Source organism: Staurois parvus, unplaced genomic scaffold (genome assembly GCF_062004578.1).
Source record: "Staurois parvus isolate SC_StPar_1 unplaced genomic scaffold, SC_StPar_1.0 ptg000354l, whole genome shotgun sequence".
Classification (NCBI taxonomy): domain Eukaryota; kingdom Metazoa; phylum Chordata; class Amphibia; order Anura; family Ranidae; genus Staurois; species Staurois parvus.
Window position 1 is genome coordinate 261,705 of NW_028318150.1, and position 22,469 is coordinate 284,173.

A 22,469-nucleotide genomic window follows, 5' to 3' on the forward strand; every position below is an offset into this window, starting at 1 on the left:
TACAGTTTGCTGTTTTTTTGTTTTGTTTTTTCTCAGGGCCATGGAATCTATCATCCTTATGACAGCGGACACATAGCAATGACATACACAGCTCTGTCTAGCTTGCTGATACTAGGAGATGACTTGAGCCTGGTGAACAAAGAATCATGTCTTGCAGGTCTACGGGCCCTTCAGCTTCCAGATGGAAGGTATGCTTTTTTTATTGCCTTTCCTTGGTCATCCTTGAACTCCATTAAAATGGACCTAGAGTCAAGTGTTAACATAAAATTTATTTTAAAAGTATCCCTCAGATGGATGAATAGCCCAGCTTCAGGAACTAGACAAAATGTTCTTTTGCATTAGGGCCTCCTGCATTATAAGGGATACCTGCTCATTATGTCCAGGGGTACAGGAGTAAAAAGTAATACTTCATTCCTTGCTCTGTGTGATTGGTTCAGCACTGCTGCCTTTCTAAGGTGATTCCAGCTAAGGTTGCACTCCAGCCTCCTCCACGTACAATACATGGTTAATAGTGCTGCATTATACATGATGATGCCAAGTGAGTGGCCACAGACTAGAGTGCTGGGGCCTGCCAAAGTGTGGTTGAGAGTGAGTGTGTGTGTGTGTGTGTGTGTGGGGGGGGGGGGGGGGGGGGAGAGTGTTAACTAGTACAGTCTGTTTAGATCCTCCTAGACCTAATGATCATTTGTCCATAGCAATCCAGGGAGGTTGAGGTGGTAGATTGCCGGGGGTAGATGAGCTGCAACAACGTTTGCTACCACAGTGCATAGGTGTGGAGCCAGCCTAGTATTTGATCTCTGCTGACAGGGAGAATCGAGTAATTTTGATTTCTGATTCTTTTTCTTAGCAGAGATCACATGGCAAGGCTTACGTTAATGTAAGCCACATTGGATGAAACTTGAACAGCCTTTTTCACACTTGAGTGTTTTGTAGCTTGAAGCTTGAAGCTACAGTGGATATAAAAAGTCTACACACCCCTGTTAAAATGTCAGGTTTCTGGGATGTAAAAAAATTAGACAAAGATAAATAATTTCAGAACTTTTTTTCACCTTTTTAATGTAACCTATAAACTATACAACTCAGTTGAACAACAAACTGAAATCTTTTAGGTGGAGGGAAATAAAAATAATAATATGGTTGCATAAGTGTGCACACCCTTAAAGTAATACTTTGTTGAAGCACCTTTTGATTTTATTCCAGCACTCAGTCTTTTTGGGTATGAGTCTATCAGCATGGTACAGCTTGACTTGGCAATATTTGCCCACTCTTCCTTGCAAAAACACTTCAAATCTGTCAGATTGCGAGAGCATCTCCTGTGCACAGCCCTCTTCAGATCACTCCACAGGTTTCCTATCGGATTCCGGTCTGGGCTTTGGCTGGGCCATTTAAAAACTTTAATCTTCGTCTAGTGAAGCAATTCCTTTGTTAATTTGGATGTATGCTTTGGGTCGTTTTCATGCTGAAAGATGAAGTTCCTCTTCATGTTCAGCTTTCTAGCAGAAGCCTGAAGGTTTTGTACTAATATTGACAGGTATTTTGAACTATTCATAATTTCCTCTACCTTGACTAAGGCCCCAGTTCCAGCTGAAGAAAAACAGCCCCAAAGCATGATGCTGCCACCACCATGCTTCACTGTGGGTATGGTGTTCTTTTGGTGATGCGCAGTGTTGTTTTTGTGCCAAACATATCTTTTGGAATTATGGCCAAAACGTTCAACCTTGGTTTCATCAGACCAGAACACATTTTCCCATATGCTTTTGGGAGACTTCAGATGTGTTTTTGCAAAATTTAGCCAGGCTTTGATGTTTTTCTTCGCAAGAAAAGGCTTCCGTCTTGCCACTCTACCCCATAGCCCAGACATGAAGAATACAGGAGATTGTCACATACAACACAGCCAGTACTTGCCAGATGTTCCTGCAGCTCCTTTAACCTTCTGTCAATAATCCTGTGTGTGTGTGTGTTAGACTGCCAGGGAGGTTAATGTTGCTGTAAGGCTTCTTGCAGCCTCCCAGACCAGTTTTCTTATCTTTTCATCAATTTTGGAGGGACGTCCAGCTCTTGGTAATGTCACTGTTCCGCCATATTTTCTCTACTTGATGACGGTCTTCACTGTGTTCCATGGTATATCTAATGCCTTGGAATTTATTTTGTACATTTTCCTGACTGATACCGTTTAACAATGAGATCCCTCTGATGTTTTGAAAGCTCTCTGCAGACCATGGCTTTTGCTGTAGGATGCGACTAAGCAAATGTCAGGAAAGACATACTAAAACAGCTGAACTTTGGGGTTAATCAGAGTCACTTTAAATGATGGCAGGTGTGTACTGACTCCTATTTTAACATGATTTTTAATGTGATTGCTTAATTCTGAACACAGCTACATCCCCAGTTATAAGAGGGTGTGCACACTTATGCAACCACATTATTTTAGTTTGCTTACTACCCCCCTAAAAGACTTCAGTTTGTTTTTCAACTGAATTGTACAGTTTATAAGTCACATTAAAGGTGGAAAAAGTTCTGAAATTATTTATCTTTGTCTAATTTTTTTTACATGCCAGAAACCTGACATTTTAACAGAGATGTGTAGACTTTTTATATCCACTGTACCTGTGTACCTGCAGCTTCTGTAACAGTTCCATCACGAAGGTGCTGAGTAAAAACTAAGGCACAAGAGCTTTTCTTCACCTGACATGCACATCTTATGCCAATGAGACAATAGAAGGGAGAGAATAAGTCTTCATCCTTCAGTCTCCATACAAAGCATTTATTAAATCTTTTCAGTAAAGTTTTCCCACTGAACATAATTTTTTTTCATCGGATTTCTAACATTCAGCATACATACTAGAAAACGCATTGCAACTAACTGGCAGTTTTATAGTGAATCAAATGCAAAAACATGTAGGTTCTGCTCAGGCTCTTGAGGATCCTAGTTTAACGCCAAGCCCTGGGAATACCAGCCGGGAACAGAGCTCATCTAGGCTCCAGACCTCAATATTTAACAGAGAAAGTGTCAAATAAGCCGCACGTTGCTGCAAATCCATTGGAAGTCTCAGCCCAGGCTCCGGGCCCTCCTCCGTCCGGAGCTTAACACTTGCCTACTGGGCACTCGTACCCCCTTCCTTACCAGGCCAATTTTCTGCGCTGTCACACTTTGAATGACAATTGCGCGGTCATGCAACATTATACCCATATGAAATTTTAATATAATTTGAAATATAATTTTTTTTGTCACAAATAGAGCTTTCTTTTGGTGGGATTTACTTGCCGCTGGGTATTTTACTTTTTGTGCTATAAACAAAAAAAAGAGCAAAACATAAAATTTTGCAAACAGGTAATTTTTCTCCTTCGCTGATGTCATTGATGAGGCAACACTGATCGACACTGATATCCAGCACTAATTAGGCGGCACTGAATGGTGGCACTGCTGGGCACTTGAGTGGAACTGGTGGATGGCACTGCTGGGCACCGATCATCAGGGCACTGTTTATCAGTGCCCTGATGATCGGTGCCGATCCCTGCTCTGACAACTGCCGGTTCTCAGCAGTACTTTCCTCACGCTCTGACAGCATGAGGAAAGTGCAGCCGAGAACCGGCAATTGCATTTCCTGGTGATCAGCATGTCATTGGACATGGCTGATCACGTGGTAAAAGGCCGCTGTGATTGGCCTTTTACCACATCACGTGATCAGCTGTGTTCGTAGAACACAGCGATCATGGAGATTGCCGGGTGCGCACCCCCACGGTCACGCAGGCGAGCTCGTTTTGGGAGGCCATCATATGACGGCTTCCCAGAACTGGCCGGCCACAGTGCAGCTGTCATTTGGCTATCTGCGGTCAGCAATTAGTTAATCATGGGGATCATGTTTAAGCTCCGGGGTGGTGCGAAACGTGTTTGTGGCCTGGCCAGAGCCCAAGCTGAGGCTGAACTCTTTCACAATGGATTTGCAGCAATGTAGGGCTTATGGGACACTTTCTCTGCTACATATTAGCAGTTTTGTAGCTTGCAAATTACTGGGATATGTAGAATCTGATTGTGAGGTTAGGTCACTGTTTCATGTAACATTCTACACATCAGATGGCTTACACACTTGTCTGTTGCTAGATAAAAAAAAAAAAAATTTACTTTTTTTTTTTTATTCTCCCCCCCCCTAACAGTTTCTGTGCAGTACCTGAGGGCAGTGAGAATGACATGAGGTTTGTGTACTGTGCCTCCTGCATTTGCTACATACTTAATGACTGGTCAGGGATGGATATGGAAAAATCAATTGAGTACATTAGAAGAAGCATGGTATGTACCATTTATATGTACTGTGTTTTTTGTGTTGTTGGTTTTGTGTTTTTGTTTTTGTTTTTTTTCAATAGCATACAGTATATTTTTTGTCTAGTGTGTTTATATTCATCATTTTTTAAAATGTAAGAAAGAAAAGTGTGTAGTGGGACTGCAGTCAGGTGAGGTTTCTAGAGTCTTTAATTTATCTACAGTGATGCATTCCCCCCCAACTTTTTTTTCTATTTTAATGTAATGTCAACGGCTAAGTTTACCTTTTGGAAAAAATATTAAATGCACATTATTTTGTAGAAACAAAGGTGCATTTTTCCCTCAGGAGCCTGCGAAGCATTGCACCCATGATCAGTGGATCAAGGGTGCAATGTCAGGCTCCTGCAGATTTCAACCTGTACCTTTTTGATACAGCGGGTGCAGGGAGAAGATCCCCCACTTGTGGTCACAGGGTGGGGAGAGTTGAGGGTGTGGGAGGCAGGTCAGGAGTATTATGCCCTAAAAAGTGAACTTATCATTTAAGTACTCTTAAGACAGTGGAAGGAATATAAAACAATGCAAAGGAAAAACTAAAGGGAGAGGCAAAATCTGTAACCAATGCAAATGCTCCCTGTCCTTTTCAGTTTTCTCTTTGCTGCTCCTTCCTTATTTGTTTAGCTCACCAGAAGCACCCCAGTGACTTGCTTCCTAAATATCCACTTCCCAACCTCCCTATAGCAGATGTACTACTACAAGGTGGCCGATCTGTGCAAAATCACATATATGTGTATGTGTGAGGCTGCATATTTGCGTACAATTTTTAAACAAACGTGCCGAGAGAGTGCGTGCTCCCAGCGTGTGTCTCGGCATCCCAAGGAAAGGTCCCGATCTCTTCTTGCGATCGGGACCCTTCTGATCATGTGACCACCATGGCAGCCAATCATGACAGTCACATGACCCTAAACCGCGCCTCTCCAGCATCAGAAACCCCTTAAAGGGTCGGGAGGCGCCGGTGCAAAGGGGTTAACCCTTCCCAGCCAGTGCCATTAATACAGCGACAGTGTATATTTTTAGCTCTGATCACTGACAAAGTGTCAGCGTCAGAGTTTACACCGCAATATCAATTTTCTGCTATAAGTTGCTGATCGCTGCCATTACTAGTATAAAAAAAATTCCAATGCGTATACTATAGTTTGTAGATGCTATAACTTGCTCAAACCAATCGGTATACGCTTGGGATTTTTTACCAAAAATAAGTAGCAAAATACATATTGACCTAAATTTTTTTAAGAAATTTAGATTTAATTTAATCTTTTTTGACTAGACTTCTCTTGTGGGTCGCAGGAATACATTTACTGTTGTCCTCCTGTGACCCAGAGTCAGTCTATTGCCGGCAATCAGCTGATGAGGCAGAGCCTTGGCAGGCTCAGGAAGGATACCAACAATATTGTTGGGATAAACTATGCTGCCTGATTGACAGCTCCCCAGCCCGGCATTACAGAGAGCCCTGGGGAGCAGAGCGGTGAACTGACTGGAGCAGACCAGGACCTGAGTGATCTGTGTGACAAATGCAGCGTGGAGGGGAGTATGTAAGTCTAATTTTACTTCTGCTGTACCTTTTAGGAGTTAGTTTAAGGGTTTAGCTTGGATTCTGTGAAAAGTTCAGGGGTTAGGTTAGGGTAAGAATATTTTGATAAACCGTACTTTTGGGAAAACATTTTTTTTTTTGGTGTGATATACTTTTTGGGTTCCTGCTGACAAAAGAATTGTGTCTTACTGACCATGTCAAAACCATGGAATCGGTTCACTCTGACCGTCTCCTTTCCACCCCTTCAGATCCCTTTGCTCCTGCTCTGCAGGATTGGAATGAAGGGCATTTTGGTGATTCCCACTGCACCTAATTGGCTCAAGAGAACATGGTACTCAAACAGACTCATGACAAACTTTCCGTGTGCGATCCTGGATCATCTAGACCTGCTGTCACTACACCATCCTGTTTCTTGGTCATGTGTTGAGTCTCTTGAGGTAGTGGCCTAAGGTTCCTTTCCTTCCTAAGGTGGTCTCTTCATTCCACTTTTAACCAAAATACTGTTCCTCACTCCCTACATCCTATACCAAACATCCAAAGGATGTTTCTCTCCACTGGCTTGATGTGGTTTATCACTCAGCCACTGTCTCTTTTAGGCAATCAGATTTCCTCTTTGGTTTTTCCAGAGTTCTTGCTGGGGGCTTCCTTCCTTTTCCTCCACTGCAAGATGAATTGGACAAGTCATCATTTGAGCTTATAGCCTGAAGAATGGGGTTCCTCCATTTCTTGTTAAAGCACACTCTACCAGATCTTTTAGTGCTTCAGGAGCCTTTCAGCATCCGTTGTCCTTCTCAGATTTGCAAAACTGCTTCTTCTGATCACACAGTTTAAGTTCTGCAAGGTGGATGTTGAGATGTTTAGACTTTTTCTGATGCCACTTTAGGCGCAAGGTGCTATAGGCTGCAGTCTGATTTCTTTTTAGCCCTTCTTGACCTTCATCCTGTTAATTCAGTTGCCTTAACACTCATCTTTGTGTGTCAAGGTAACAGATGTACAATTGTATGTGATCTATATATAAATCCTGTATATAGGACAATGCAGTATTTTGACTTTGCATTTTATCTATAATTTTTTAGTTTTTAAATTATTTGCTTTTGCAACTGCCCCTTGGCATTGAGTTTTGTCATCTTTGGCCATTCAGTGTCCACAACGATGCCATATTATAATGACTGCACAACAGAGCCTGTGTTCTGTGGCCTGTGTGCAACAAAGCCTATAGCTATGTGGTTAGATAAACACTGGAGGAATCTTTAAATGGCTGTTCTATTATTAGGTGTGTAAAAACCATAACACAAAACCCTGCAAACACCATGAAGCAACTGTTCTAGGTTAGTTCTATCTGATTTATATGCAACTTTTCCAGACTACAAGAAGTTTGAAAGTCTGTAATCTGTATTTGTGTGATACACAAGTACTTTTAATGCCATTAGTAGCGTATTACATTTTGCTTAATGGACTCTGTTAAGTATGCAAATGGAAGATTGTTCCTCATTTTGCGTATGGCGCTGGATCCATGTGTTTTGCATTGTATTTTCAAAATTAAAGGTTACCATGACATGTCTTTTGAATGCATACAGTGCTGCATTGTTTCATTTACTGTAGACAGAGGCTAGAGTGTGGTTATGTATTTCCATGGATTACATTTTTGTTACATGGGTCTATATTTACCAAGTTGTAATTTGCAAGCCACTGAAAAGAAGTCATAGTTTTCAAAAATAGGCTTACTTGGTCATTATTTGCAAACCACTCTGTGCTGTATGGAAATACTTCCACAGAACAATGAGTGTTTAATTTTGTACATATCATGGTGGATGTGGAACCTGATGGGTTCTTAAGTGAAGTTTACAAATATGCCTGCTCCTATGGGACAATTCAAGTGCTGTAATATCCAGAGATAAGCAGTGCTTGACTCAGTCTAAAGTGTCGGTTGATCCTTGTGACATCTGCCTTTGGACTAGCACAACTGTACACACATACAGTATGTGTTTAAGTGTGATCAGTGATCCGTATTTCTTTTCCATAAGTAGCTGCTTAAGGAACATACGTTTCTGGTAAACTGCTCTTTAAATTGCTATAGAGACATATGTCTAGTGTCATTGCACACCTTTTTTTTTTTTTTTCTTTTTTTTTTTGTTAATTTTATTATACTTCTGCAAATTGTTTTTTTTTCACATTAACACATTTCAGTATGTTCTTGTGTTTAAAACATCCTTTCCATTGGGGTCAGTCAAAGCAAAATGACCCCTTAGCTGCATTTCAGCTTCAATTTGCTTTTCAGGAACTGTCCACTGATGTAACGCCCTGAAAAACCTGAACTATTGGTTATGGAAACAACGTGAACAGTCTTTCCTCCATAGCACAATGAGCAGCCTATTATCAAGTCCTGCACTTTGAGCCATGCCAAGCTATATGCAAATGATGGGTTTCAGAAAAGTCAATATTTGCATGTCACCTTGGGGGTTGAAGTGGCAGATTGGGGTAGCAGTTAGACTTCGTAAAAGGTACCAGAGGTTGTGTGCTATGCAAATTTTGGGATCGCTTTGCATTCTGTAACAGCTCGAAAGGTTTGCTTTAGGAAAATGCAAATTAAATTTCAGTACATAGTTCAATTTTTTACAGAATATGCATTAAAGTGACACTGAACAATATCCTTATTATCCAAATATAATCCATACACAGCCACTGTTTAATGGCCCTGTAATATCCTCTGTGTGCTCCCAAGAAGCTCCCTTTCCCTATCACTTCCGTCTTGTTTGTTTGGATTGAACAGTGTGCTTTAGTTGTGGTCATGTGCATTGTTCTATGTACAGTAAAATCCCATAGTCTGTCAGGCGCAAGCTATGGAAAGCAAATCAGATCACAGCTATAAAAAAAAAAAAAAGGAATTTGAGGTTAAGAAAAAAAATACTTAAATACATTTTTTAAAACCATAATGTATTGTCATTTATGAAGCTAAAATCGCCTTTGCTAAATGTTTTTGTTTTGTTTTCTCAGTCATATGAAAATGCACTGGGCCAAGGAGCTGGGCTGGAAGCTCATGGTAAGATGTCTATACATATTATGCCATGTTTTATTTGTGATTTTATGTTTTCTGCTCTGTCTTGTCTTATATGACCTGTTCATTTAGAACTGCTGTGAAGACCTTTATAAACTTTCTGCTCCCCCCTTATTTTTTTTTTTTAACTTTTGCTTCTAGAGTTCTAGTCATCAGTATTGCCCTTGGTCTCCATGAAGCTGATTTTTTTACCCATGTTGACTTACCATGCTTTGTTTGCACTGTCTTTGTGGAGGCAGCTATCTTGGTAGAGGCAAGGTCTCTGTTTAGACATTGCTCCTTACAGATCTGTTCATCTATGCTCAGGCATTTTTAATTTCCAGCCTTTTTCTAGCTATTTCTGCCCTGCTACAGCCCAGAATTTTCCTGTGACCCTACTGATGTGGAGAGTGTCCTTGAAGTTATTTAAGCACCAGCCTATGAACAAGCTGATGCTGTGTCTTTACCAGCTACCTGTGACCAATTGCTTTAATACTGAAGCCTGTTACCTCTTGTTAAAATGCAATTCCAGGCTATTGCCTACCTATGTTAAAACCTGCCTAATTATCTTCCTTCTGCAGGGCAGTTAGAACAGGATTACGAAGAGGGGTGGGAGCAGGTTTAAGCATAGTGAGGCAATAGCTTGGAATTCCACTTGAACCTGACCTCTCTTGTCTCCTGCCCTGTTTAATGTCTACTCATTCCGGATTGTGTGACTACTCTCTGGTTACCACCTGCCAATACCTGTGCTTGTTCCTGACTGTGCTCTAGTCTACTGTCTCTGCATTGTAGCCTCTGTGTCCCTGCTCACCCTTTGGGATGATTCTGAGGGCTGTGACCTGGTAGCACACTGTGAAAGCGCATCCCCACTATTAGGAGCTATGATGAAACCTGGCTGATTAGATTCCGCACCTCAGATGTGATTTCTTGTCCCACCGTTGACCTAGTCATAACAGTTTTGCTTTTTCGTGTCAGAGCCTCCAGCATGAACAGTGTGGCATACAGCAGTGACATCACAAAATCTACTTAAACTAGCAGTGCCTCCTTAGACAACAGTGCCTTAGATCTTACATTGTTGATATATAGCAAAGAGGCTGAAACCACAGGACCTAGGCACGTCACCTACCAGGAAGTGAACTGCTCATTTTCAGGAAGTATTCAGAACAAAAGAGAAATCTTTCTGGGTACAGCTTAGGTACAATTTCTAGGTGTTCCCTGTAACATAGCATGTCTTCTTTTTTAAAAAGTGTTTCTAAGTTTAAAAAAAAAAATAAAGAAAACCCTTTCTAATAATTTTTATAATGTGTAGCTCTAAAAACGTTATTTGTAAATTTCTTTAGCAGTCTTCAGTCACCAGCAGTGTGGGGGCAATGATCTGGAATCTCATAGAACCTCTGCATCATTGCCACCACACTGTGCATGCTTTCCTTCTTCTGCGTAAGTAAGCTGTGTCTACACATGGCTTACTCTGAAGGATATTCCCTAACTTACTATGGCTGGGGCTATGCTGTTGCGAGTCACATAACTTGTGACGTCACCACAGCTTTTTCAGGCCCCCCCCCCCCCCCCCCCCTTGGCCCTGTAAAGTGTATTGGAGCAGTCAGTCAGAATGTTATGCGCCCAAAGGTGTTGGTGGGTTGGTCACAATTTTTACAGAGATCTCCACTCTGCTTTACACAACCTGGGAGGAGGGCTTGAAAAATATTGCTGGGGTGATGTCACAGGACATATAACCTGCTTCAGATTAACCCCCAGCGTGGGATGTGCTGCAGGGGAGAACAATAGAAAAGACACATGACCTCCAAAGTATAGTGAGAAAAAGGTATTTAAAGGATAAGTTCACCTTTAGTAACATGTTAAGGTTTAACAATGTATGGTTTAGTGCTACCCTTTCAATACCTATAAATCCTATATTAAATGGGGCAGCACAGTGGCTAAATGGTTAGCACTACTGCCTGACAGTACTAGGGTCATTAGTTCAAATCCCAACCACAGCAGCACCTGTGTGGACTTTGCATGTTCTGTTCTCCCTGTGCCTGTGTGGGTTTCTTCCGGGTACTCTGGTTTCCTACCACACTCCACAGACATGCTGGTGGGTTAATTGGATCCTGTCTAAATTATCCCTAGCATGTGTATGTATGAATGTGAGTTAGGGACTTTAGATTGTATGCCCCCTGAGGGTTATGGACAAATGTGAATGTACAATATATATGTAACGTACGCTGTGTAAATTGACAGCGCTATATAAGTACCTGTAGTAATAATAATAACGTGAATGCTAAAACTTTGCTAAAAATAAAGTGAATCAACTAATAAGTGCAATATTAGCCATTTTCTACATACAATATATGTCAAAACACCTCATTATTAACATCACAAAGTGCAAAAAAAAGTGCATTCAAACATTAATAGTATGAGAGTCCACAATCTCAGTGCTGCAGATCATCAGATCCTGGATCAATCTGTCCAAAACATACACCAGTAAAGTTGCTGCTTCTTGACAAGTGTCCACAAACTCAATGTTAGTCTGTGTATACCGATCCCAGTGTTGGTGGATACCAGTCCCAGTGTTTGTGCTACACTTCCCTCTTCACATATAAATGTGCTCCACCACTTTGTGAATTTAGTGCTCACCTCTCACAGGCCCATAGTTCTTAATGCGCTCAGTACTTCCCCTGGGCTTAGGTTTTTTCTCCTCCGCTTCTGAGGATGTTAACCTTATAGTAAAATGGAGGTCTACAGTGCTTTTTATGAGATTTCTACTTTACTCCGCATCCTTTCACAAGTCTTCCTCTGCAGGCATTATGAATAAACATGAAAGCACTGGACAATGTTATACCTTCAGTCCAGACCTCAAAATGTGAAAGAGGGCAATAGCACTTGTATCCCTTTAAGGGAAAGTAAGGAAACCAATACAGCCTTAGCAGCGATCCCACAGAGCCATCCAATGTTCAGACATGGATATAAGCCAAGTGCAGCACATATAAAACAAAACGAATTGACATAGTGCTTACAATTGTTTAACTGAAGAAAGTAAAGTTAAGAGTTAAAAAGAAGAGTTAAAAACACTCACAGGATTATAATCTACAAAAGTATATCAGAAACAGCCAACACCGATGATCTCTCCACTTCTCGGTACAGCTCTCCCTGTCCTCCAGCAGCACACATCAACCACACAGCTCCGTCCTTTGACACATATCAACCAATCACGGGACTTCGGCAGAAAAGTTGCTTTAAGGTGTAACATGTTACTAATACAACAGCCCAGCTCACCCCCCCCAATACCCTACTCTGACAGTGGGTAGGGGATCCTCTCCTGGCACCCGCTATCACAATTTAAATATAGTGGCTGTGTGAGTCTCCACCCACAGCGATCTGTGACTGAAGGAAGTACAAGTCCCTGTGGCAGAGAGCTTATAATGAACTACCTGGACGATCGAAACCTTCATTGTTCACTGACACTTCCTGCATCTGAGTAACTGTTTGCTTGTATTGAGGTAGGGGCAGACAACTGTCAGAAGTGTCTGCATGAGCCTGGCTTTGCTTCTGTGATTTACTGATCCTGGGTGAAAAGTTTTGCAGGCTCCATGGTAAAAAAAAAAAATAAAAATTTTTTTTTTTTACCTGAAAAATCATGCATTTGTTTTGTTTTAGGGCTCCGCCCTTAACAATAAATTCAAAAATATTTTTAATGTAATCGGTGGCTGCTACTGTGCCCCATCATTTAGATGTGGGAGCACTAGCAGGGCTTGGAACCACTTTACGTTCAGGTCTACCTGTCAAAGGTAAATGATTGGCTTTGGACCATTTTATTTTAATGTTTTTAATTTCTAGAGCTAAAGCACAGAAAAAGCAACTCTCAAAGCAGTTGGCCCCATCTGACTTGAAAGTTCCATTTGAGCTGTCTGATAAGGGATGACTCACTTCTTCTATGACTCATTCAGTTCTTTGTACAAATTTCAGCTTGGACTATTGATCTCTAGAAATAACAAGGTTTGATATTTTTTTTTTTTTTACAACACTGATCAGAAGAAACCAAGAATATGTGAAAAGTGGCCTAGAGTTTCACTTGCTATCAGGATAAAAAAACTTCATAATATTTGTGTAGTGTATTTCATATTTTACCAAGATATGTACTTTAAGTTATCTTTAAAACAGCACTATATCCCTTTTGCCCCTATTGCTGTGTATTCTTTCTGTCTATGCTGATATCTTTTGCGCCTGCAAAGGTAAAAAAAACACCAATTCCCTTCTTTCTAATGCCACTCTTCATTGTGGAATGTTAGATTCAGTAATGTTGTCATTGGTCTTGAGCCATTTCACTCAGGAATCCTAAAAGAGCAAGTAAAATGTGGGAATGTTACTTTTTTACTGCCCTGCCAAGATGGCAAATCTTTTTATCTGTCCAAAATTGGAAATGTATTTATGTGAACAAATATCCAAACAAGACCTAGTAACTTAGTTTTGAAAAGCTGCCCATCTGTGCTTCCAAAGAAAAGAACAGAGTTAACCATTTGAATAGTATAAACTACAGCATGTCCTGGCATCACAGACTAGTGTTTCTGGTACTACAAACTGCACATTTTCTACCTTGCAGTTGGGGTGCTGCGAGTTCCACCATCATTATTCAACCCTTTTGCCATTTGTATCACAGCATTATTTTTCTTTGTCTGTGAAACTACAAATTCCAGCTTTTTTAAGCAATATCTATAGTCCTACAGGAACAAACTTGCCCAAAAACACCTTACCTCATACACTACTGGCCCTTTCCTGGTCAGCCATTTCTCTTACCCGTGTATTTTTCCTAAAAAATTCATTCAAGACCATGTTGCACAAATGATCACACACCAATGAATGTCTAAGGAGCAAAGCAAAATTTTAGACAAAATCCTAATTAACAAGAATTCAACTAAAGGTGATTTTAATTATTCATTAAACAGGTGTCCAGTAGACAGTCGATTATAAAAGGGCGTTACTTGACAAAGAAAACCCCTTCCCATTTCATGATGTCAGCAATGGCACCACATGGAAAAGAATGGTCACAAGGCCTGAGAAAGAAAATAATTTCTTTATGCAAGAAAGGTGAAGTCTACAAGAAAATCGGCAAATCTTTACTTATCAGAATACTGTAGCAAAAGTGATACTAAAATTTAACAACTTCTATGAACTGCCTAGATGCCTCTGTGAAATTGCAGTTCCATCTTTAACACCTCAACAGGAGCGTCTTCTGATGAGAAGGGTTGAAGAAAATCGCCATGCACGTTCACTGCAGTTGACTAAAGTAGAAGAAGCCAAACTGAGGTGAATGTTTCACGTGACACAATACAGCATACACTGCAGAGGAATGGCATGCGTGGGTGTTGTCGATGAAGGAAGCCTCTCCTAAAGCCCATGCACAAAAAAGCCCACGCACAAAAAAGCCCACCTAGAATTTGCCAGGGCCCACGCTGAAAAAAACTACTGGGACTCTGTACTCTGGATTGATGAGACCAAGATAAATGTTTTGGATCTGATTGCTTCAAAACTGTATGGCATCGCAAAGGTGAGGAGTACAAAGAAAAATGCATGGTGCCCACAGTGAAAAATGGTGATGGCAGTGTCCTTCTGTGGGACTGCATGAGTGCTGCTGACGTCAGGGAGCTGCATTTCATCGATAGTATCATGAATTCACAGGTGTATTGCTCTATATTGAAAGAGAAGATGCTACAATCACTCTGTGCCCTTTGGTCGTCATGCACTTTTCCAACGTGACAGTGATCCAAAACACATCTAAGGCCACTGTTGCATTTCTGAGGAAGAACAGGGTGAAAGTGATGCAGTGGCCAAGTATGTCTCCTGATCTGAACCCAATCGAACTCCTAGGGGGAATTTTTAAGAGACAAGTAGAGCATCACTGTTCAACATCTTTTAAAGCCTGTGCTTCCAGGCTTTAAAAGATATTGTTCTTGAAGAATGGAAAAAGATAGATGTTGCAATATGTCGCCAACTTGTTCATTCCATACCTAGAAGACTTGGTGCTATACTTACAAATCATGGAGTTCATACAAAATACTGATGTCGTTTTTTGTTGTGGGGTGTATTCATTTTTGCATGAACTAATTTGAGTAAAACTGAAGATTTTATAATCTAAGTTTTATATTAACCTTACTTTCATGTATTGAGCTAAACAAATGTTCTATAAAACTCAATTTTGTCAAAATGTTGGAAATTGTTCGTGTTCATTGAGATATTGATTAAAATTTTTACTTTTCATAAGGGGTATACTCCTTTATGCTGAGCACTATATATTTTTACTGCAGGGTTTCTCAAGTCCAGTGTTAAAGTACCCCCAGCAAGATCTGATTTAAGGATATTTTTTTTTTTTTTTTTTTTTTTTTTTTTTTAATTTTGCACATCTGATTTATTTGTTACTGTCTAGTAAACACAGAAAATTCTGAAAACCTGATGAGAGCATTGGTTGTGAAATCCCATTGCATTTGAAAATGCTTGAGTATATGTAATGTTCAGTCTAGCACATGAGTGGAACAGACAGCCTAATCGGCGTCCTATTATCAAGCAGCCTGCCTAGTGACCTCCTAATGTCAGTCCGGTCTCTGCCTCTCTGAGCCTGGTCGTCTGTTGTTCCTCCTCCTTATGGTCTAGCCCTCCAATCCTCCACACTACCTGACCCACTAATTCTCCTCATGACTTGCACTTTTGATTCTGATTCTCCTCATGGCCAAGCTGTCTGAATCTCTTCCTCACTGCGGTCCAGCCTTCTGATCCTCCTCCACACCCTTCTCTTACTTGTGACCTGGGCTTCTGATCCTTCTTATCCTGATCTTCTTGCGGTTCAGCCTTCTGATGCTTCTCCTCTGAAAGCTAATGGTCCGCATCAGACTTTAGCAAATTGTAAAGCTACTCATAAATGCGAAAGGAAAATTGGCCAGAGTGAACATTTTTGCAGGATCAAGCAACAATCTTACATCTTTAAGTCCTCGGAGATGTCACTGACCAGCTAGCATCAGGGGATAAACAGTTTGCACTCTAATTACACAGTTAAGTTCTTTGATCCCCCTTCAAATGGCCTGGACTTCTGATCCTTCTTCTCGACCCGCTTTCTGATCCTTCAGCTCCTCATGGTCCAGCCTTAAGATCATCCTTCTGCTCAAGGCCTGTCATTCTGATCCTCTTTCTCCTTACGTTCTGACTTTCTGATCCTCCTCACAGCTTGCCCTTCTAACTTCACTCCCCTCCCCCCATGGCCCAGCCTTTTGATCCTCTTCTTTCACCTCCTCATGGACCAACCTTCTGATCCTCCATCTTCTCATGACCCTGCTTTCTGATCCTTTTCACAGTCCAGCCTTTTGATCTTCCTTCTCCTCATGGCCCAACCTTTTGATCTTCTGCTTTCTTCCCCCCAAAGTTTGCCTATAGGTGTGAGAGGAAAGTTTGACCATTTTTGCTAGATCAGGCAACAGTCATATATTTAAAGATGGCTACACATTTATACAATTTTTTTGTTCAATTTCCATTAGATTTACCTTCAAATATGTAGTGTAAGGGCCTGCCTGATTGCATACAATTTTAAAAGTGTTTAGGTTTGACCTCATATTATATGGTTTTGGTAAATCTATAAGGAAATTGTAGAAAAAAATTGTATAAAGTGTATCCAACTTTAGTCATCACAGATGCCACTGTAGCAACCAGTATATCCCCTCCCTTATTTGATTTAAGCAGTGCTGGCAGTGACTTGGCAGACTTGTTAATTTAGCAAAGGCTACCTTGTAACCCTTTATGCTAGACAAGTTATTTTAGTAGCTCAGTCATGCTACTAAAAGATTAGCAATCTTTTGCTTCGCTTGTGGAGCAAATGACTACTAATTTCAAAACTGCAGAAGTGGTATGCAGTAGTGATTCCATGCTCTAATAGCTTACAACATGTGAACACGTGGAGCTCTTGTTCCACAATTAATCACTAGCCACTTCAGTAGCATAATGTAGCTACTAAAATAATCTGTATGTCTCTAGTCCTAGGTTTTGTTTTCTGAGCCAAGTCAGATCTACCAGCAAGTTTGATTGCCCTCTAAAATCTATGCTCATTCTGAACCACCCATGTCATTGATAGTAATAACTATAACTGGAGTTGCTGGAGGCTTACACTTCAAAACAAGAACAATTATAACACAAACAAATCTATTGGGCGTAGCTGGGTTTTTCTTAAGGTTGTATTTGCAACTTGTGTTGAATGATATATTTATTTTTTTTTCTCCTTTGATCAGGTGGTTCCACGTTTTGCGGAATAGCTTCTCTTTGTCTCATGGGAAAGCTTGAAGATGTATTTTCTGAGAGAGAATTAAACCGAATACAAAGATGGTGCATTTTGAGGCAACAAAATGGTTTCCATGGTAGACCCAATAAACCAGTTGATACGTGTTACTCCTTTTGGGTGGGAGCAACTTTAAGGGTAAATTGAAACCGTATTGCTTGTAAAATTTAAACTGCCTTTTAAAGATGGTTTAATCTGTTTAAACTGCTGACATTCTTTCCTATTTTCAATTACCTAGCTCTTGAATATCTTCAAGTACACAAATTTTGAGAAAAACAGGAATTTTATCCTGTCTACTCAGGACCGCCTTGTTGGAGGTTTTGCTAAATGGCCAGATAGTCACCCAGGTAACCATGATTTATTTTTTGCCATTAATAATCATTTTGCGTGTAATTGGGGGCACGAGCTTGTACCACTCTTCTAGACATAAAAAATGGAGTAGATGCTTTTCTTAATAAACAAAGAGGCACACAAATGACAAGCTTTCAAGAAATCTGTATGTTTTATTTATGTGTGTGTGTGTGTGTGTGTGTGTGTGTTACTGTATATTAATCCGATTTGTGGACATTCTAACAGTGCCCTTTTAACCACATTTTTTTATATTTCTGTAAACGGACAGCAATGCATTTCTATGGGCAAACAGATGAGCATCCATTTACATCCTTTTCCATATTGGTCCATTTTTCAAAAGGAACAAGTCTCCATCCTGTTCTGTTTAACTGTTTGCAACCTGAATGGTTGCAATCAACATCCATTTTTACATCCGTTTTTGTATCCGCCCACTGGAGAACAATCATGACTTATCCATGCAGTCGGTCAGCAGGGATGGTTATAGACTGTTAAGACGCCAGTGGGTGTCAGCTCTTTAACTTCCAGTGTCTCCTCCCTGCTGTCAGGTGGATGATTCCCGGCAGACAGAATTTAAACAAAGGAGCTGTCGGCTTCTGTGTGCATCCAGCAATGATCACCATAGGTAATCACTGGCTGTGCAAAGAGCTGCAAATAAATACAGTCGCCGGCGACCTGTCATTAAAGTGAACAGGGCTGGAAGCCACAGCAGGAATCAGAAGATTCCTGCCTCTAAAATTCGCGCCTGCCCTAATCGCCAGTGTGAATGTACTATTATGCTGGTCCTACTGCTATTTAATATAGATGCAGGAACTATATATATATATATATATATATATATATATATATATATATATATATATATATATATATATATATATAAAATCTCTATCAGTACACCTGGGGCAATCAATGGTGGAGAAGGATCATTAGTAAATACGTCATCTGGAATATGCAGTCAAATTTTGGCCACCAATTCACAAAAAGAACATTGGGGAACTGACTGGAGAAAGTACAGAGAAGGGCAACCAAACTGATAAGAGGCATAGAGGAGCTCAGCTATGAGGAAAGATTAGATGAACTGAATTCATTATCTCTTGAGAAGAGGCGATTAAGGGGGGATATGATCAACATGTTTACACCGTGTTCACTATATGAACCACTGATCTATTTGGAGTTATTCACCCTGAGGTCATCAGAGGACAAGGGGGGCACTCTTTACGTCTGGAGGAAAAGAAATTTAATCTCCAAATACGGAAAGGCTTCTTCACAGTAAGAGCTGTGAAAATGTGGAATAGACTTCCTCAAGAGTTGGTTCTGGCCAGCTCAGTGGATTGTTTTAAAGAAGACCTGGATTCTTTTTTGGATACACAGGATATAACTGGATACTAACATTTATAGGTAAAGTTGATCCATGGAATATTTGATTTGCCTCTCGGGGGATCAGGAATGAATTTTTTCCCCTGCAGGAGCAAATTGGATCATGCTTTTACAGGATTTTTTGCCTTTCTCTGGATAAACTGTGGGTGTAGGATTACAACTGTGGTTTTTGTTTTTTTATTTTTGTTGTTGAACTAGATGGACTTTTCTTTTTTCAGCCAGACTAAGTGTGTGTGTGGACGACGCTATATAAGTACCTATGATAAATGAATAATATTCTCCACAACTGGTATAGGGGCACTCGTGGGTATTGCACAGGAGATAGATCAAAAGAGCAGCATTTTTACTGTCAGCTTTTCAATGCTGCTCAGTCCATTGTGAAAAAGAGCCTAACTATAGAGAGGTATAGCTCCAAGAAAATTTGATCAGGTAAGCCTCCCAATTACATCAAAGTAGGGATTCTTTCAGGGGGTGATCAAAAGAATACAGAAATCTATACTGACTAGATAAAATGAGAAGGCCTGTTCTAAAATATATTATATAGTTGCTATAGGTACTTAAATAGCGCCGTCAATTTACGCAGCGCTTTTTATATATATATATATATATATAATATATTACATCAGTCCCTAACCCTCAAGGGGCGTACAATCTAAAGTCCATAACTGACATTCATACATGCACATACTAGGGCCAATTTAGACAGGATCCAATTAACTTAGCATGTCTTTGGAGAGTGGGAGGAAACCAGAGCACATAGAGGAAACCCGCACAGGGAGAACATGCAAATTCCAGGCAGATGGTGCCGTGGTTTGGGATATGATCCAACAATCCTAGTACTGCCAGGGGAAAGTGCTAACCATTTAGCCACTGTGCTGCCCACTGCTTGATACGAGTGACAGGTAGTTTTAGTATAAAATATGCTAAATTAACAAAGACCGAACATTTAAAAAAAAAAAAAAAAACACTTTTTTGTTATAAAAGTTTGGAAATTAATAATTGTTCTTCATAAAGTTAGGCCAAGATGTGTTCTGCCACATGTCTTTGGTGAAAATAACCCAAATCAGTATTTATTATTTAGTCTGTAGGAAAGTTATAGAGTTCACAAACTATGGGATATATCTGAAAATTGATCGATCCTGAAGTACTGACAGACAATCTGATTTCTTAAGGCCCAGAAATGTCAGAACAGTACAGATATCTCCCAAATGACCCCTTTTTCAAAGTAGACAGTCCCAGTCGAAGTTGTAATTTGTCATAATTTTTTGGAAAATGAAGAAAATAAACAAATTCAGCCATACATTGTTTACAGCTGTCATGTGACCAGTTGTGATTGGTCACATGGTACTGGCAATGGGCCGGCACACAGATCTGTCCAACAGATCTCGCCACAGCACAGCTCTGCGGGCACGCACAAGGTGCGATCCGGTAAGGATGTCCTAGGACGCCCACCTAGATTGACGAGAGCTCCGCCGGGCCGTCATTTTCCTATTGGCCGGGTGGGAAGTGGTTAGTCGTATGCCAAAAAGTGTGGTTTTTCATGTATTTGTTTCCAATGTCCTTCCCTTCAGCTTGTTCAAGTAGCCATATACTTCTGAAAAAGAACAGACAAGGGCACACTCTCTTCGTGCATTACCGTGGTGTACCACGTGTTTAATAAAATAGACAAATGGATGTATACTCACAAACCAACGATATTAAAAGCAGTGTATATGGTCCACAAAAAGTCGCAAAAATGCTGTATCTTAGATGCGGATAAGCTAACGCATTTCGGGAGCTGAACCCCCTTCCTCAGAGCTAGAAATGTACCTACTGGCCACAAGCTTATATACCAACGAAATGTCAAAAGGAGGGTGAAAAGGGCCCTCCCACCCACTCCCAGCGGCCCAATCCCAGAGCACAAAACAAAAAAAAAAACCAAAGCAATCAAAATTACATGTAATGAACAGCAACCTGTATAGTGCATAAAGTACACGTAGACTGTTATACATGAAATGTGCTAGAGGTGGTCTTACATTTACCACCAAGGAGAGTAATCCTGACGCTTGATGGACGGTCACTATCCCAATGAAAACTGTCTCCAATGTGAAACAGCCAGGATGCTGCATAGCAATGGGTGAAGGGCAGTGTGTAAACATTGTGTATACATATAATGATGCAGTGCTATTGTAGAAAAATAAACAATCATGGGTGATAAAGTGTATATAACAGATAAAATATAAAAGGTCTAAGAATCAGACCTATCAGTGATCACACAGCAAGAGTGACCCCAATCCACATGGGGATATAATAAATTGTGACCCCCAAGTACCTTGATGGGACACAAAGATAGCAAACACTGATGTGAATCCCTGCTAAGGGATCAAAACAACACACTATGTGAAACACACATCACACATAAGGTGATTAAAAAGTCCATAAATTGGTGTAGTGATCTTCCTGTTCATGCATGGTGTAGATGTCAAAACACTCTCAATGTGATCCCCAAAGGAATGGCTACAATGGCCTCTCGCCTCTACTTTATGACCCTGCAGGGCCACAAAGCAAAAAACTCCTCTGGATCCTCAGAGTAACCACTCTATTATTCAGATGGTGCCAACAGATAATCACTAATCACCATTCCACTGGACCAGTCTGCAGGCGGCTTAGCACTTTCAGAAATGTCATAAATCATATGCCCATAGAACAGAAAGAGAACATAATCTCCATAGTGTATTACTGTTTAATGGCATATAAAGGAAATAAGCCAGAAGTGCACTCACATAAATGTAGCTTGCATGAAGTAGAGTCCAGCATATATCAAGGTAGAATCCAATGAGCACAGTATACAGCTTGTATCAAGGTAGAATCCAATATGCAAGGTGTACTGCATGAAGAAAAAGCGCTGATAGGTGTACAAGAATGGCACCACACCGGAAGTGCGTCACACATAAGTGCCATCTTCGCGTTGCGTCTCGTGACCTCGCGACTTCATCAGGACAGTAATACACTATGGAGATTAAGTTCTCTTTCTGTTCTCTGGGCATATGATTTATGACATCTATGAGAGTGCTAAGCCGCCTGCAGACCGGTCCAGTGGAATGGTGATTAGTGATTATCTGTTGGCACCATCTGAATAATAGAGTGGTTTCTCTGAGGATCCAGAGGAGTTTTTTGCTTTGTGGCCCTGCAGGGTCATGAAGTAGAGGTGAGAGGCCATTGCAGCCATTCCTTTGGGGATCACAATGAGGGTGTTTTGACATCCACACCGTGCATGAACAGGAAGATCACTACACCAATTTATGGACTTTTTAATCACCTTATATGCGATGTGTGTTTCACATAGTGTGTTGTTTTGATCCCTTAGCAGGGATTCACATCAGTGTTTGCTATCTTTTGTCCCATCAGGGTACTTGGGGGTCACAATTTATTATATTCCCATGTGGATTGGGGTCACTCTTGCTGTGTGATTACTGATAGGTCTGATTCTTAGACCTTTCATATTTTATCTGTTTTATACACTTTATCACCCATGATTGTTTATTTTTCTACAATAGCGCTGCATCATTGTATG

The 22,469-nt window shown here is 40.6% G+C and overlaps 1 protein-coding gene across 2 annotated transcripts in view; it reads left to right on the plus strand.

Annotated features, from left to right (window-relative positions):
• Nucleotides 1-22,469, plus strand: part of PGGT1B (protein geranylgeranyltransferase type I subunit beta) — a 95,195-nt gene that overhangs the window by 30,881 nt on the left and 41,845 nt on the right. For both annotated transcript variants that reach the window (XM_089684722.1, XM_089684721.1), the window contains exons 4-8: nt 37-188; nt 4,156-4,288; nt 8,841-8,886; nt 17,142-17,326; nt 17,427-17,535. In XM_089684722.1, the coding sequence (XP_089540848.1) occupies nt 37-188; nt 4,156-4,288; nt 8,841-8,886; nt 17,142-17,326; nt 17,427-17,535 (625 nt within the window). The remainder of the gene's footprint in view (nt 1-36; nt 189-4,155; nt 4,289-8,840; nt 8,887-17,141; nt 17,327-17,426; nt 17,536-22,469) is intronic.